This window comes from Salvelinus sp. IW2-2015, linkage group LG7 (assembly GCF_002910315.2).
Source record: "Salvelinus sp. IW2-2015 linkage group LG7, ASM291031v2, whole genome shotgun sequence".
Classification (NCBI taxonomy): domain Eukaryota; kingdom Metazoa; phylum Chordata; class Actinopteri; order Salmoniformes; family Salmonidae; genus Salvelinus; species Salvelinus sp. IW2-2015.
The window spans coordinates 26,531,020-26,548,007 of NC_036847.1; the positions used below are offsets into that span (position 1 = coordinate 26,531,020).

The 16,988-nt window shown below is 41.5% G+C and overlaps 1 protein-coding gene across 1 annotated transcript; it reads right to left on the bottom strand.

Moving 5' to 3' along the window:
• Positions 1-1,338: 1,338 nt before the first annotated feature.
• LOC111966091 (lysophosphatidic acid receptor 6) lies at positions 1,339-3,026 on the bottom strand. The gene is made up of 2 exons (XM_023990515.2): positions 2,835-3,026; positions 1,339-2,487 (listed from the first exon to the last, which is right to left on the bottom strand). The coding sequence occupies exon 2, from the start codon at positions 2,392-2,394 to the stop codon at positions 1,432-1,434; it is 963 nt and encodes a 320-aa protein (XP_023846283.1). The 5' UTR covers positions 2,395-2,487; positions 2,835-3,026; the 3' UTR covers positions 1,339-1,431.
• Between the last annotated feature and the right edge of the window lie 13,962 nt (positions 3,027-16,988).

Genomic DNA, 16,988 nt, shown 5'->3' on the forward strand with positions numbered 1-16,988 from the left:
AGCCGATCAGTTGTGTTGTGACAAGGTAGGACTATCTTCTGTATACCCCCCTATTTGGTAAAAGACCAAGTCCATATTATGGCAAGAACAGCTCAAATAAACAAAGAGAAACGACAGTCCATCATTACTTTAAGACATTAAGGTAGGTCAATCCGGAAAATTACAAGAACTTTGAACGTTTTTAAGTGTAGTCGCCATAACCATCAAGCGCTTTGATGAAACTGTCTCTGAGGACCGCCACAGGAAAGAAAGACCCAGAGTTACCTCTGCTGCAGAGGATAAGTTCATTTGAGTTACCAGCCTCAGATTGCAGCCCAAATAAATGCTTCACAGAGTTCAAGTAACACACATTTCAACTGTTCAGAGGAGACTGTGTGAATCAGGCTTCATGGTTGAATTGCTGCAAAGAAACCACTACTAAAGGACACCAATAAGAAGAGACTTGCTTGGGCCAAGAAACATGAGCAACGGACATTAGAACGGTGGAAATCTGTCCTTTTGGTCTGAGTCCAAATCTGAAATTTTTGGTTCCAACCGCCGTGTCTTTGTGAGACGCAGAGTAGGTGAACGGATGATCTCTGCACGAAGCAAGGAGGAGGAGGTGTGATGGTGTGGGGCTGCTTGGCTGGTGACACTAGGTGATTTATTTAGAATTCAAGGCACACTTAACAAGCATGGCTACCACAGCATTCTGCAGCGATACGCCATCCCATCTGGTTTGCGCATGGTGGGACTATCATTTGTTTTTCAACCGGACAACGACACAACACACTGTGTAAGGGCTATTTGACCAAGGAGAGTGATGGAGTGCTGCATCAGATGACCTGGCCTCCACAATCACCCGACCTCAACCCAATTGAGATGGTTTGGGATGAGTTGGACCGTAGATTGAAGGAAAAGCAGCCAACAAGTGCTCAGCGTATGTGGGAACCCCTTCAAGACTGTTGAAAAAGCATTCCTCATGAAGCTGGTAGAGAGAATGCCAAGACTGCAAAGCTGTCATCAAGGCAAAGAGTGGCTACTTTGAAGAATCTCAAATACATTTAGATTTGTTTAACACCTTTTTGGTTACTACATGATTTCATATGTGTTATATCATAGTTTTGATGTCTTCACTATTGTTCTACGATGTAGAAAATATTAAAAATAAAGAAAAACCCTTGAATGAGTGTGTCCAAGCTTTTGATTGGTACTGTATATGACAGGAAAATCACGTTTTTTAAGTGCACTGGGTCTTTTAAAGTGATGAACATAAGGGAAGATGTAAATGCTATATTTACATGGCGTACATGTAAAGGTATACAAAATATTTGGTGGTTTACAGTACACGGTAAGGAAAACAATGCTTCACCACGAGCCTTCAGAGTTTATGAGCGGAACATAAAATGCATGTCATTTCATTAGTAGTCAGAGCAAGCTAAAGCAAAAGCATCACGGTCTCACAGCGATGGTGTAGACTCCCATGGTCCTCCTATCCCACAGCCATCTGAATCTGGCCTTGGAGGGACTCCACTTACAGTGACTGGTGGTGAAGTAGTAGAGCAGGGGGTCCAAACAGCTGTTGAGGCTGACGAGGGCCATTGTCACCCGCCGGGCATTGTAGATGGCGTTTGCATAGGGACAGTGCTGGATGACCCCTAGACGGCGGAGCAGATGCAGGAAGTGAACCACGTGGTAGGGCAGAAAGCAGAGTAGGGTGATAACAAGGATTGTGTAGATGACCCTCAGGGCTCCGCGGGCTGTGTTGGTCCGGATGAGAGCGATGCGCCGCGCCACCAGAGGGTAACACACCAGGATGACCACAGAGGGCAGTAGCGAGCCGACGACGAGACTGAATATGCTGTATGGCACCAGACGCCTGTCCCACTCTTTCTGGGAGAAGTTTTCAAAGCAGCTACGGTGCTGGCTGTCCAGAGGTCCCACTAGGATGAAGGCCAGAACAGCTGCCCCCGCCACCACCCACACTGCTGCACTCACCAGTACAGTGCAACGTGAGTTCCGGAGCCTCAGATAAGTGTGAGGATAGGCGACGGCCACATATCGATCCACACAGATACAGGTCATGAAGGCGATGCTGATGTAGATGTTGGCGAAGAACAGTGTTCCTGTGATGCTGCAGGCCACATCTCCGAATACCCAGTCATTGCTGTTGCGGTGGTAGTGGATCTTGAAGGGCAGGGTGCAAAGGAAGGTGGTGTCAGCGAGGGCCAGGTTAATGACAAACACGTTAGAGGAGGTGCGGGGAGTTATCTTGAAGATGAACACATAGAGGGCTCCCACGTTGCCTGGCAGGCCCAGTGCCATCACCAGACTGTAGACGGCTGGGAAGAAGTAGAACTGGTAGTCTCTGGGGGTACTACAGTTGTCAGTTACATCTCCAACAGATGTATTCATTGTTTCAGGTCTGGTTTGGTTATCAAAAGGAGCTTGTAGGTGACAGAACCAGTGGGAAAGTATATTTCTGCTTTCCCTTGCTAATAATGCAACCTGTGGGGAAAGTGTTCAGTCAGATTATCAAACTGTTCCGTAAAAGTTGCGATATCACTGTTGCTGTTTTACAGGCAAGGTTTATCACATCCTATCATCTGCTTGCTTGACACATGCAGTATCTTGCCAATATAATCAGAATTGTTGAAGCTTCCATTGTAAGAAAAAAAAGTTGCTGTTTGAATTATCTAAATTCAATTATGGTAATTGAATTGAAATTATCAAGATGTTTTTCCGCTTATGAATCTCATGACTGTTCTGTGACTAGGCTACAATTCTTTAACTATGACCAAATAATGTAAAGTGTGTTGGTAAAAGATGGTATGTTTAAAGAAAAAAGTACTTACATAGTTTGTGAAGAACTCTTCAAAAAAAGTCAAACTACTACAGTAGGCTACTTCACGTGAACACTAATCAAACACATTGTCTGTTTTCCCCCCATTCACCTTCATATATGAGCTGATGTCATCACAGGGGTTGGAAAATCTTTGTTAGCTCTGGGTAGTTTAGTGGGTGCTGCTTGGTGCCGAATGAAGACACAGGAAACTGTCAGTGTATGTTTTGTTTCAGACAAACCACACTGAAAAAACCCACCATCCTGTCAAGGAAAGTGTTGCTTCGTTATTTTTAGTTGAAGGTGTTAGAAGACGCATAATTTATAACAGTATATGACTAGCTGTCAACACATAGAAGCAAGCCTTTGTCACAAAGTCGGTTTAAGACTGGACAATCTGAATTTGTTTTTCCTTGACATAATATTAAATCATCTTCTTGGAGAAATGTTTTAACTTGCATGCTACTAATGATAGTTTATTGGTTCCTTGATACTTTACTGTACTGTACATCACTAGTTGTGCCCTCACTAAATTATGCTAAGCTTGCCAAATTGATTTTAGGTTTATTTCAACATCTTGGTACATATGTAGAAACATACATAAAGTGTGATGTCACACCATAAAACAGGTGAGAAATGATCAGCCTAACTAGATGGACAGTGCACCATCAAGTCATAAGTCATGAACAACAAACTGGCATACTACTAAAGCCTTATTTATGTATTAAGTGATAGTGTCAGTTTGAGAGCTCTTGCCAAGAAAGATGACTTGTAGAGTGGCTTTTCAATAAAAACTATTGTCTTGGCTTGAACTCAGTGTAGTGTGTTTGTTATGATGCTATTCTGGGTGTCTTGACTCTTCTTTACCGCTGGGGGGCGCTTAACACAAACCAAATGTCCCTTACTGCTGGTCATATCATTGCCTGCAGCATAGCAACAAGCCATATCCACAGATTGTAAAGCGAAATTCTAAAGCATGATTATTGAGCACGGATTTTGATCCCAAATGTATTTGCTGTTAGGGGCTTTATGGGTGCTAATGTACTGAGGTTTATCGTTTAAAAAAAGATTTAATCCGAATAGAACGATGTTGAGATTAAAGTCATTATTGTGTTCATTATTTTGAGTTATGCTCTTAAGATGATGATTAATTATACACAACAATACAATATATATCATCATCATTATATAACCAGAAATACATGTATCTTTCACCCTCTTTGATGCCTGGAATGTTACTGAAATCCATTATTGGTTTGTACTGAAAGGGTTGTTTCAAGAGAATAATCAGATACTGTTGATGTTGTGGACTATTCCTGAACCTCAAGACAGCACAGTTTTGGACCTGGTTACAAGAACAGATGGGAAACCCCCTCCATCACCACCAGGGAGAATCCAACACAGCCAGGGTCAGTTGGCCACTGGTAGGAATCACAGGCCAGATGTACTGTAGTCTACCTGGCCAAACACAGCACGACGGCTGGCACACACACACAGACCGTCACAATGAACTGCTGATGAGTCATAGAATCAGGAAGTAGCTCTCTCCCTCATCCCACCCTCTCCTCCAGCCTCCCTTCCCTCTCTGCTGCACCATCGCCTAGCAACACTGCTGTTCTACTCACAAGTCTCCCTCTGTCTTTCCCACCAGCCCCAAGAAGAGCACTGCCTCTATCAGTGTAATTTTACCACAACCACGGGACACTAGGTCATTTGATGGTAACTCCATACATTCTTTCTTATACCAAGAGATGTATTATGTACTAAGTAGAATATTTGAAAGTTTAATAATGAATAAGTTTGAAAAGTGGGCTGAGCGCTCATAAGTGCTTAGTATGGAATTTCTGCTTTCAGATGAGGGTCAGAAATCATACATATTTACCAGTGGTGTGAGGAGACAATCGTTGTGGAGACACAATGTGTATGTGTCGGATTGAGGGGTTGGAGACTAGCAGCTGAGTATAGCCTACAGCTTGTCTTGTCCTACTTTCCCCAGAAAAACAAAGTGCATCACAACCTACAGACAGACATTCACCTTCCAAGTCATACCTCATTGGTTCTCAGAATAATTTAAATGAACGGCAGTCAGAGACAATGATTTTTAGAACACTTACATTGATCTTGGAATCTACACAATAAAGCACTCGTCTCATGTTTAACAGTTTCCTGGGTAATTGGCTTAATGCTCATCTCAACTACACTCCACTCTCTCATCTCAGAGCAGTTCACTTGTATTATTCATGGGCTGTTCATTTAATAGTTTTCTTTTCCTCTCTGAAAATGACTATACAGTACTTTTCAGTTATTCAAGGGACAATAAAAGCATGGAATCTGACATGCCTATTTTAGAGGAAGTGTTTTAGCATTCTGTACTTCCTGGTCAAAGGAGCTGTGTGCATTTGAAATGAGTTCCTTTAGTTCAGAAGTAGAAGGGAAGAGTACATGTATAAGGAAACATTATGTACAATATAATGAATGATGCTCAGCAACTATGAGTTCAGGTCCTAAGAATGTCCCAGAAATCATACTTTCAACCATATATATGCTGTATCTATGTCCTTCCACGAAGCTACAGTTGAAGTCAGAAGTTTACATACACTTAAGTTGGAGTCATTAAAACTCGCGTTTCAACCACTCCACAAATTTCTTGTTAACAAACTATAGTTTTGGCAAGTCGGGTAGGACATCTACTTTGTGCATGACACAAGTATTTTTTCCAACAATTGTTTACAGACAGATTATTTCACTTATAATTCACTGTATCACAATTCCATTGGGTCAGAAGTTTACATACACTAAATTGACTGTGCCCTTAAACAGCTTGGAAAATTTCCAAAAATTATGTCATGGCTTTAGAAGCTTCTGATAGGCTAATTGACATAATTTGAGTCAATTAGAGGTGTACCTGTGGACGTATTTCAAGGCCTACCAAACTCAGTGCCTCTTTGCTTGACATCATGGGAAAATCTAAAGAAAATTGTAGACCTCCACAAGTCTGGTTCATCCTTGGGAGCAATTTCCAAACGCCTGAAGGTACCACGTTCATCTGTACAAACAATAGTAGGCAAGTATAAACACCATGGGACCACGCAGCCGTCATACAACTCAGGAAGGAGACGCGTTCTGTCTCCTAGAGATGAACGTACTTTGGTGCGAAATGTGCAAATCAATCCCAGAACAACAGCAAAGGACCTTGTGAAGATGCTGGAGGAAACAGGTAGAAAAGTATCTATATCCACAGTAAAATTAGTCCTATATCGACAGAACCTGAAAGGCCGCTCAGCAAGGAAGCCACTGCTCCAAAACCACCATAAAAAACCCAAAGCATACTTCCAAAGTTGTGGCAAAATGGCTTAAGGACAACAAAGTCAAGGTATTGGAGTGGCCATCACAAAGCCCTGACCTCAATCCTATAGAAAATTTGTGGGCAGAACTGAAAAAGCGTGTGCGAGCAAGGAGGCCAACAAACTTGACTCAGTTACACCAGCTCTGTCAGGAGGAATGGGCCAAAATTCACACAACTTATTGTGGGAAGCTTGTGGAAGGCTACCCGAATCGGTTGACCCAAGTTAAACAATTTAAAGGCAGTGCTACCAAATACTGATTGAGTGTATGTACATTTCTGACCCACTGGGAATGTGATGAAAGAAATAAAAGCTGAAATAAATCATTCTCTGTACTATTATTCTGACATTTCACATTCTTAAAATAAAATGGTGATCCTAACTGATGTAAAACAGGGAATTTTTACTAGGATTAAATGTCAGGAATTGTGAAACTGAGTTTAAATGTATTTGGCTAAGGTGTATGTAAACTTCTGACTTCAACTGTATGTCTTTGTATCTATCTCTATGGTCAACCTTATTTTTTGGGAGAACTTACCCTCTGAAGTCATTCATAAAAACAAAATTTCAAAGACCTGTCACTTGGGGATTGATATGGATTTATCTTATGAATATTTGATCAGTTGAAAGTACTATCCTTTGTCCCTGGTCCAGCTCTTCTGACTGTGACCCCAACTAATGTTAGCCAGCCTTGGCTTCAGAAGGATACTGCTCTTGTCTTGCGTTCAGAATCAGTAGCCCATTGATTATGACAGCTCTGCTATTGACTTTGAAACTACTTCCCCTGCAGCACAGGGACCTTGTCTAAAGCAAAGAGGATTTGCTTGCCTGGCATTGGTTGTCAGTTGAGACGCCTTAAGTAATTAAGCTTACCTAGGCTAACACGACTAACACACAATGGAGCCGAGGTCAAAACTTCTAATGTCTTTTACTACTGCAGAGATTTAGGCCTGCTTTTCCATAGGCTACTTTCGAAGGTTGACAAACTGAAAGGGACTCAACAGAGTTGTGGTTAGTGCCTGGTTCTCTCCCTGGGTCTATATACTGTAAACTACTTTCTAGGCGTCCATGCGATGAATTTATATGGATGAATATCCATTTTAAGGTTAAATATCTGCATAAATATACATTTTAAGGTTAAATATATGGATAAATAACCATTTTAAATATAATGTTAAAAGAATCTTGAAAGTATATTTGAAGAGACATGCCACTACATTACACCTACCCTGAAGAAGTGCATTACAGAACCAGTAGTGCATATGATTCACCTGCACTATATGATCATCACATTTACTTGTCACCCAACATCATCAACATGTTTTGACAGTGTCATATTTAATGCAAATTATTGAGTGAATATACTGTATAATGTACTTGAAGGAGTGTGATGAAGATCTCATTTATAATTTATGGTCCACTCTTCAACATTTGACAATTTATTTGTATTAACTTTTTACTGGTTTACAGTTTTGGTAGAAGTAGTTTGTACATACTCTACTCTATCTTACTATGAGTTCATTGCAACACCCAAGAAATGTGATAGTTGTATGTATGGTATTCATCTCATACATTAGACACTACCAACAAATCCAAAGTTGTTGGGATGAAAACATTTAGTCTGATGTTATTCAGTCCCTGACTGTAGGTGTTCGCCTTGACTTCAGGCTTGGCTCTCTGTTGGATTGCTTACTGTAGCCAATGCAGAGTCGGCATGTCACACACAAACTACAGAGAGAAGAAACGGCGGGAGCAGTTGGACTGAAAGATTTACGAGACTTGGTAATCAACGTTAACAGGACCACTGAATAAATCATAGCTGCTGTTAGCATGCTGTCTAAGTGCCTCTGGCAGGTTCCATACTTCATGGATAAAGAATACAGCATCATGCTAGCTTGACCTACAGAGAGCAAGAGGGCATGACACGTCTTAGAGAAATGTAGAAAATATAAATAATGTAATGATGTTAATCAATAAAATTTGCATGATTGATAACATGCTCACCCAGGTTATTTCTCAAATGTACTTGGATGCTTAATCCTCGTAGTAAATACTTTCAGTAATCATAATTTTACAATAAATGTATTGGGCTATGATGATAAATAATGAACTATCACAAAGGAAGCTCCTCCCAGTAGAACAGCTCAGTTCATTATCTGTAGCATCCTCAGTGACTTCATTAAGTTGTAGACAGCATTCACCTAGCTTGATTCTGTTGGTTGTCTGAGGTAATGTGAAACTACAACTGGTGCTGATGATGAACCGACGGGATATCCTGGTGATCATCCTTGGAGAGATTCTCTCTGTTATGCAAGTAGTAGAGTAAATTCAAACATCTGGTATGCAATGGTATCTTGATCCTTCACACTACTGCACACTTGATACTACAGAAGAACGCAGCAGTTTTGACAATTGCTGGAAAGTTCAAAGTGCTCAGTTGGAAACTGAAACAGTGACTGTCATTAGTTCTTTATGAAAGATAAGGTCTGTTTACACAGCAGAGAGGAAGATGAACCCAGACCTTCAATATCTTGGTGCTTCTTCATTTTTCACATTATCTTTCCCTCTGTAGGAGATAAAGACTGTTAGGTAAAAAGCTGACATCATGGGGAATTTATTTATATATATTTTTTTCACCTTTATTTAACCAGAACAAGTTCTCATTTACAACTGCAACCTGGCCAAGATAAAGCAAAGCAGTGCAACAAAAACAACCACACAGAGTTACACATAAACAAACGTACAGTCAATAACACTATAGAAAAATCTATGTACAGTGTGTGCAAATGTAGAAGATTAGGGAGGTAAGGCAATAAATAGGCCATAGAGGCGAAATAATTACAATTTAGCATTAACACTGGAGTGATAGATGTGCAGGTGATGATGTGCAAGTAGAGATACTGGGGTGCAAAAGAGCAAGAAGATAAATAACAATATGGGGATGAGGTAGTTGGGTGTGCTATTTACAGATTGCTGTGTACAGGTACAGTGATAGGTAAGCTGCTCTGACAGCTGTTGCTTAAAGTTAGAGAGGGAGATATAAGTTTCCAGCTTCAGCGATTTTTGCAATTCGTTCCAGTCATTGGCAGCAGAGAACTGGAAGGAAAGGCGGCCAAAGTAAGTGATGGCGTTGGGGATGACCAGTGAAATATTCCTGCTGGAGCGCGTGCTACCGGTGGGTGTTGCTATGGTGACCAGTGAGCTGAGATAAGGCGGGGCTTTACCTAGCAAAGACTTATAGATGACCTGGAGCCAGTGGGTTTGGCGACAAATATGTAGCGAGGGCCAGCCAACGAGAGCATACAGGTCGCAGTGGTGGTTAGTATATGGGGCTTTGGTGACAAAACGGATGGCACTGTTATAGATTACATCCAGTTTGCTGAGTAGAGTGTTGGAGGCTATTTTGTAAATGACATCGCCAAAGTCAAGGATCAGTAGGATAGCAGTTTTACGAGGGTATGTTTGGCAGCATGAGTGAAGGAGGCTTTGTTACTGGAAGCCGATTCTAGATTTCATTTTGGATTGGAGATGCTTAATGTGAGTCTGGAAGGAGAGTTTACAGTCTAACCAGACACCTAGGTATTTGTAGTTGTCCACATGTTCTAAGTCAGAACCGTCCAGAGTAGTGATGCTAGTTGGGCGGGCGGGTCATCAATAGATGACCTTCTTTGCGAGGCATTGGAAAACCTCCCTGGTCTTTGCCATTGAATCTGTGCTTGTGTAACAGTATAACTTAGTCCGTCCCCTCGCGAACCAGGGACCCTCTGCACACATCAACAACAGTCACCCACGAAGCATCGTTACCCATCGCTCCACAAAAGCCGCGGCCCTTGCAGAGCAAGGGGAACCACTACTTCAAGGTCTCAAAGCGAGTGACGTCACCGATTGAAACTCTATTAGCGCGCACCACCGCTAACTAGCTAGCCATTTCACATCGGTTACATTTGAAATTCACTGGTGTTTAACATGATTTTTAAATGACTACCCCACACATAATTGTATGTGTGGTGTACAGAGATGGGCAGTCATTTAAAAATCATGTTAAACACCATTGTTGCTCACAGAGTCCATGCAACTTATTATCTGACTTGATAAGCACAGTTTTACTCCTGAAGTTATTTAGGATTGCCATAGCAAAGGGGTTTAATACATTTCAGCTTTTCATTTTTTATTAATTTGTAAACATTTCTAAAAACATAATTCCACTTTGACGTTATTGGGTATTGTGTGTAGATCAGTGACACACAATCTACATTTAATCCATTTTAAATTCAAACTGTAACACAACAAAATGTGGAAGAAGTCAAGAGGTGTGATACTTTATGAAGGCATTGTACTAGGATAGTAGAAAGGAGAGAGCCAAACTAGGTCTCCTTCCCAGACACCCACATCTCACGATAATTCCACACTGCTGCAGTGCTTGTGTCTGCCATGAGAGGGCCATCAAAAAAAATAAAAAAATCTGAGCCGACAGCTACCCTTCCTCTCACAATTCAGAGGCATACATTTTACATCTGCACTCTCTGTGGTGGATGCCACCCAGTCACTGACTGTGTCTGAAACAGAAGCAGAGGACGGGTCTTGAGTAGTGCAGTACAGTATAGTGGAAGTCAACCTATGCTTATACAGTCTTATTTGTCTATCCACTGCACTCTGAGGCCAAGATTTCATGTTAGTACCACTTGTCTGAATAAAAGGACCCAATGAACTGATGATGTACATAAAATGTCAGCTCACCATGATCTTTTTTGTCAGTGGTGGAGAAAGTAACCAATTGTCATACTTGAGTAAAAGTAAAGATATCTTAATAGAAAATGACTCGAGTCACCCAGTAAAATACTACTTGAGTAAAAGTCTAAAAATATTTGGTTTTAAATATACTTAAAGAGCCACGGAACACACCGATTGGCACGTGTATTTTTCTGTTGCTCATTAGAAATACGAGATTGGTTAATGATGTTTGTCCCCCCTGAGACACTGTAGACTTGAAAGTATTGTTCACTTTCTCAAAATCCCCAGAATGAATCTAAAATTACTCAAGAAATCTGTCATTCATTTTGACATTTTTGCCGAGGATGTTTTATTTGCGCAATTTTACATATAACTAATTTGTTTGGTGCAGTATTTCTCAAGTAAAAAAATATGCGACGTGTTTTCTTATGTAACAAAGTCGGGACGCTGGGCAGGTCTGTTTTACTGTCTATAATATTGGATTGAGAGCAATCACCGCAGCTGTTCACCCCATGTTAGTGGGCGAACGTACATCGTCAAATCCAAACCCAACCTTAATTTACCTGTTGTGACGCATGGATGTTCCAAACTCTGTTTTAGATGAGACTGACTTTATGACCAAAATTATCCTATTTACACTTTGTTGTCAATTTTGACAATAGAATAACTGTTTCCGACTCCTTGTTTTTAAAGGGATTTGTTGCTTTTTAAAGGCAGTTGCTCTTTAAGTATCAAAAGCAAATGTAATTGCTCAAATATTCTTAAGTATCAAAAGTAAAAGTATAAATCTTTTCAAATTTCTTATATTAAGCAAACCAGACGGCACGTAATTTTTTATTTTTTCAGATAGCCAGGTGCACAACAGCACTCAGACATTAAGTATTTGTGTTTAGTCTGTCCGCCAGATCTGTCACGTTCTGACCTTAGTTACTTTGTTTTGTCTTTTGTTTTAGTATGGTCAGGGCGTGAGTTGGGTGGGTTGTCTATGTTAGTTTTTCTATGATTTTCTATTTCTGTGTTTGGCCTGATATGGTTCTCAATCAGAGGCAGCTGTCAATCGTTGTCCCTGACTGGGAACCATATTTAGGTAGCCTGTTTTCTGTTGAGTTTTGTGGGTGGTTATTTTCAGTCTTTGTGTGTCTGCACCAGACAGAACTGTTTTCGGTTGTTTCTTTGTTATTTTGTTATTCAGTGTTCTGTTTGATGATTATTAAACATCATGAACACTTACCACGCTGCACCTTGGTCCTCACCTTCTTCCACTGACGACAGCTGTTACAAGATCAGAGGCAGTAGGGATGACCAAGGATGTTCTCTTGATAAGTGCGTGAATTGGACCATTTTCCTGTCCTGCTAAGCATTCAAAATTTAACGAGTACTCTTGGGTGTCAGGGAAAATATAAAGTAAAATTTACATTATCTTCTTTAGGAATGTAGTGTAGTAAAAGTTGTCAAAATATAAATAGTAAAGTACAGATACCCCCCAAAAACGACTTAAGTAGTACTTTAAAGTATTGTTACTTAAGTACTTTACACCACTGCTTTGTGCCTATGGATCTATGTACAGTATGTCCAGAGGTGCAGGGATTTTTTTCTTTTTTCTCTCTCTCTTTCTCTGCATGTTCTCGTCATGCAAGAAGTTTCCTTCTAATATCTCACCCCAAGTGTTCAAATCAGTCTGCTGACTCAACAGCTTTCGAAAAGCTCTGAATGTGTAAGGAACAGGAAAGGCTTTGATCTCAGAGGAAGAAACGGAGCAAGGGATGAGAGAGAGAGAGAGGCCTTGATTTGAGCAAGTCTAATTTTAGGCCATGAAGCGATGGAGGACGCTTATGTAAGACAGACACATGGGGGTGCAGCATGCAGGGATGCTACTTTTGTGAAAGACTAACAAACTCCACAACACCTGCTCCAGTAGAACACATTCCTCTATCCTCTTCCTGACTGAAGGACAGATAACCCAAGTAGCCTCCCCAAATGTCAGATACATAGGTTGAAACACAGTATTTGTAATGGGAAAGAGACACGTTTACAGATCAACAAGGGAAGGAAAAGGTTAGTAAATGTAATTTTCAGACAGCCCCCCAAATTGTTTAGGTGTTTATTTTTGGCATCTGCTTTAGAGTCAATCACCAAATTTCAATCATGATTACTCCTTGGGTTGCATCTGGCAAAGCTCTAATAACTATATCTTTCAATCACAATTTAAACAAATGCCTTCCCTCTATATTTCCATTCACACATATTAAAATCTGTCATATATAATCCAATATAATCCCACTCCTGGACCACAGCCTATAGGGAGGAGGTCAGAGACCTCAAAGTGTTCAAGACAAAGGAGATGATTGTGGATTACAGGAAAAAGAGGACCCGAGCACACCCCCATTCTCATCGACGCCCTGTAGTGGAGCAGGTTGAGAGCTTCAAGTTCCTTGGTGTCCACATCACCAACAAACTAACATGGTCCAAGCACACCAAGACAGTTGTGAAGAGGGCACGACAAAACATATTCCCCCTCAGAAGACTGAAAAGATTTGGCATGGGTCCTCAGATCCTCAAAAGGTTCTACAGCTGCACCATCGAGAGCATCCTGACTGGTTGCATAACTGCCTGGTATGGCAACTGCTCGGCCTATGACCGCAAGGCACTACAGAGGGTAGTGTGTACGGCCCAGTACATCACTGGGGCCAAGCTTCCTGCCATCCAGGACCTCTACACCAGGGGGTGTCAGAGGAAGGCCCTAAAGAGGAGACTCCATCCACCCTAGTCATAGACTGTTCTCTCTGCTACTGCACAGCAAGCGGTACTGGAGCACCAAGTCTAGGGCCAAGGGGCTTCTAAACAGCTTCTACCCCCAAGCCATAAGACTCATGAACATCTAATCAAATGGCTACCCAGACTATTTGCATTGCCCCCCCCCCCCCCCCCCTTTTACACCCCTGCTACTCTCTGTTGTTATCAATGCATAGTCACTTTAATAACTCTACCCACATGTACATATTACCTCAACTTACCGGTGCCCCCGCACATTGACTGTGTACCGGTACCCCCCTGTGTATAGTCTCGCTATTGTTATTTTACTGCTGCTCTTGAATTATTTGTTACTTTTATTTCTTATTCTTACTCATATATATTTTTTAACTGCATTGATGGTTAGGGGCTCGTAAGTTAGCATTTCACTGTAAGGTCTACACCTGTTGTATTTGGCGCATGTGACTAATAAGATTTGATTTGACAGGAGCCAAATTTTATCTGACTTTTAAAATGAAATGGTCTTCAAAGTTGAATCAACAGTTGTGTCATTGAATCACATCACTTGAATAAACTGTAGGAAATGTTATGGTTTCTAGAGTCTATCCCATGATAGGAATGTATGCATCCTATACTACTACACCCCTTATCACACCCCAAACAAAAGGGGGATTAATTCAGTTCTCGTGACTTCATGCTTACATCTCCATGACTAAACCAAGGTAGTCAGGCCAAGTCTTGACTAGCAGCAATTCATCCAGCTAGTCAAGACATCTCTTCCTCAGCAGAGTAGCGAGGCAAGGACCCGGGTGGGGGTGAGATCATTCCTATTCAGGGTCACAGCTAGCCTCTGAAAGCAGGAATAAGAAGGAACAATAGTGTTCCATAAAAGGCTGCAGTGAAACCCCTAGCACTTTCTCCCCCCCGGCCTTCCAATTTCCTGTGAATGAATAATATCCTATTTTTGGCCTTACCTAGAGGGATGGGGAGGGAAATGGATAATGCACTTGAAATACAGTATTCTATATTTACAAGATTTTCATTGAACAGCTGGCAGATATTTCTCTCATCTTAAATTAATTTATACACCTGATATGCATTTCTTCCCAATAAATTCTTTAGGTTGTTAGTGAAAGAGTAGATTTATTTTGATACAGTGTATGTAATATTTGCTGTTTAATGCCCAGAAGCCAGAAGATCATGTTGCCTGGGTATATATTATATTTGTTAGTGTTTAATTAATGTGTTACACAGAAATAGAAGTAAAGCTGAAAGATCATTATGTAATGAACACAAGGGGAGACAGAGGCCTGGTTTCAAGCGCAGGGCGCAGCAGGTGTTTATTGCAAAGGACCACAGGAGGAGGCAGGTAGCTGGGTCCAGGGGCAGGCAGAAGGTCATACACAGGGTGTCCAAAAGGGCAACATTACAGGCAGGGAAAAGGCTAGTACCGTAGTCTGAGAGATCAGGCAATAGGTAGTACAGGCAGGGAATAGGCAAAAACTACCATACATGGGCAATCTAGCGCTCTGAAAGACGTGTGTCACAAAACAAACAATACCTCACAGTGATGGGGTGCAAGGAACTGAACTAAATAGTGTGTGATAATGACATACAGGTGTGTGAACAGGTGATTAGAATTCAGGTGATTGGGATCTGGAGAGTGAGCCGTGTTCAGGGGATCTAGGTGTTTGAGAGTGTGAGCTGGAAAGTGGACTGGGAAGTGAGCTGCGTTCAGGGGATCTAGGTGTTTGAGAGTGTGAGCTGGAAAGTGGACTGGGAAGTGAGCTGCGTTCAGGGGATCTACGTGTTTGAGGGTGTAAGTTGGAAGCAGACGTTACACATTAGTTGATAGGCCACTTTAGAATCAACAATCTGATATGAGCTGTGTGTGGACAACATTGTCAAAGAACAGATTTGATGATGACAAAACCAACCCACTGTACTGAGGGGTGTTAAATTCCAGATTAACAGTGGAGATTTATGTACAGCTCTAGAGCTCCTAAACTTATCTTGAACCAGAGCCATCCCAGATCTTAGCATCTTCTCTGCATCAGTTATCACATTGGGCCACCAGGGCTGAACTCCCTCTTAATATCATGTTTCTCTGTGAGAATCTGGTTTCCTGGTGAAGGTGTTGCAGACAGATCTCACCAGAGATTGGCACTGTGGAAAAGAGGAATTTAGCTGTGCTTCAGTCAAGGACTGCCAGCTGTGAGGAGGGGCCAATGGTCATCTGACTGTGAATACAGAGACAAGAAAGGAAACTCCAAACTCTAAACATTTAATTCACACTCTCTCAGATACACTCGCTAGTATACTGACTTTACGCACGCACGCACACACGACAGTGTGATCAGCGTCAATCAACTGTTAGGGTTACACGGAACCCAAATCGGCTGCGCGCGTGCGCCATCGTGCGCTATCGTGCATAAATGTATTTTGCCCCCCCACACCAAACGCGATCACGACACGCAGGTTAAAATATCAAAACAAACTCTGAACCAATGACATTAATTTGGGGACAGGTCGAAAAGCATTAAACATGTATGGCAATTTAGCTAGCTAGCTAACGTTAATTTGTCCTATTTAGCTAGCTTGCTGTTGCTAGCTAATTTGTCCTGGGATATAAACATTGACTTGTTATTTTACCTGAAATGCACAAGGACCTCTACTCCGACAATTAATCCACACATAAAACGGCCAACCGAATAGTTCCTAGTCATCTCTCCTCCTTCCAGGCTTTTTCATCTTTGAACTTATATGGTGATGCATCTAAACTTTCATTGTATTACCATGACAACGGCAACAAAGTTCGTCTTTCAGTCACCCACGTGGGTATAACCAATGAGGAGATGGCACATGGGTACCTGCTTCTATAAACCAATGAGGAGATGGGAGAGGCAGGACTTGCAGCTCGATCTGCGTCAGAAATAGGAACGACATCTATTTTAGCACTTGGTGTCGCAGACGCTCGTTGGCGCGCACAAGCAGTGTAGGTACAATAATTAAATAACATGGATTTCTAAAAGTATTTTGCGACGCTCGCGCATGCGACGTGTCCGGTCTGGTCAGCATGTTAGGGCAAACAGCAGGCCCCACTCTCATATTGTCTCTCTAGTAGTGTACAGTAACGGCTTAATAACTATAAATAAAGTTGTTTCATTGATATTGACACAAAATATTCCATAACAATGTGTGTTGTAGTAGGCTTGCCATGTGATTTCAAGCAGAATACGCTCCCTAAATTTGAGCGCGCTTCTTGTTGAGAATGAACGTTTGACGATAGTCCCTAATATTTCTCCAGCGGTCTAGCTCCTCAAATATTCCAGGCTCTCGTT

Excerpts from the sequence above, each read along its gene's own strand:
- LOC111966091 (XM_023990515.2), bottom strand. The coding sequence starts at position 2,394 with ATGAATACATCTGTTGGAGATGTAACTGACAACTGTAGTACCCCCAGA.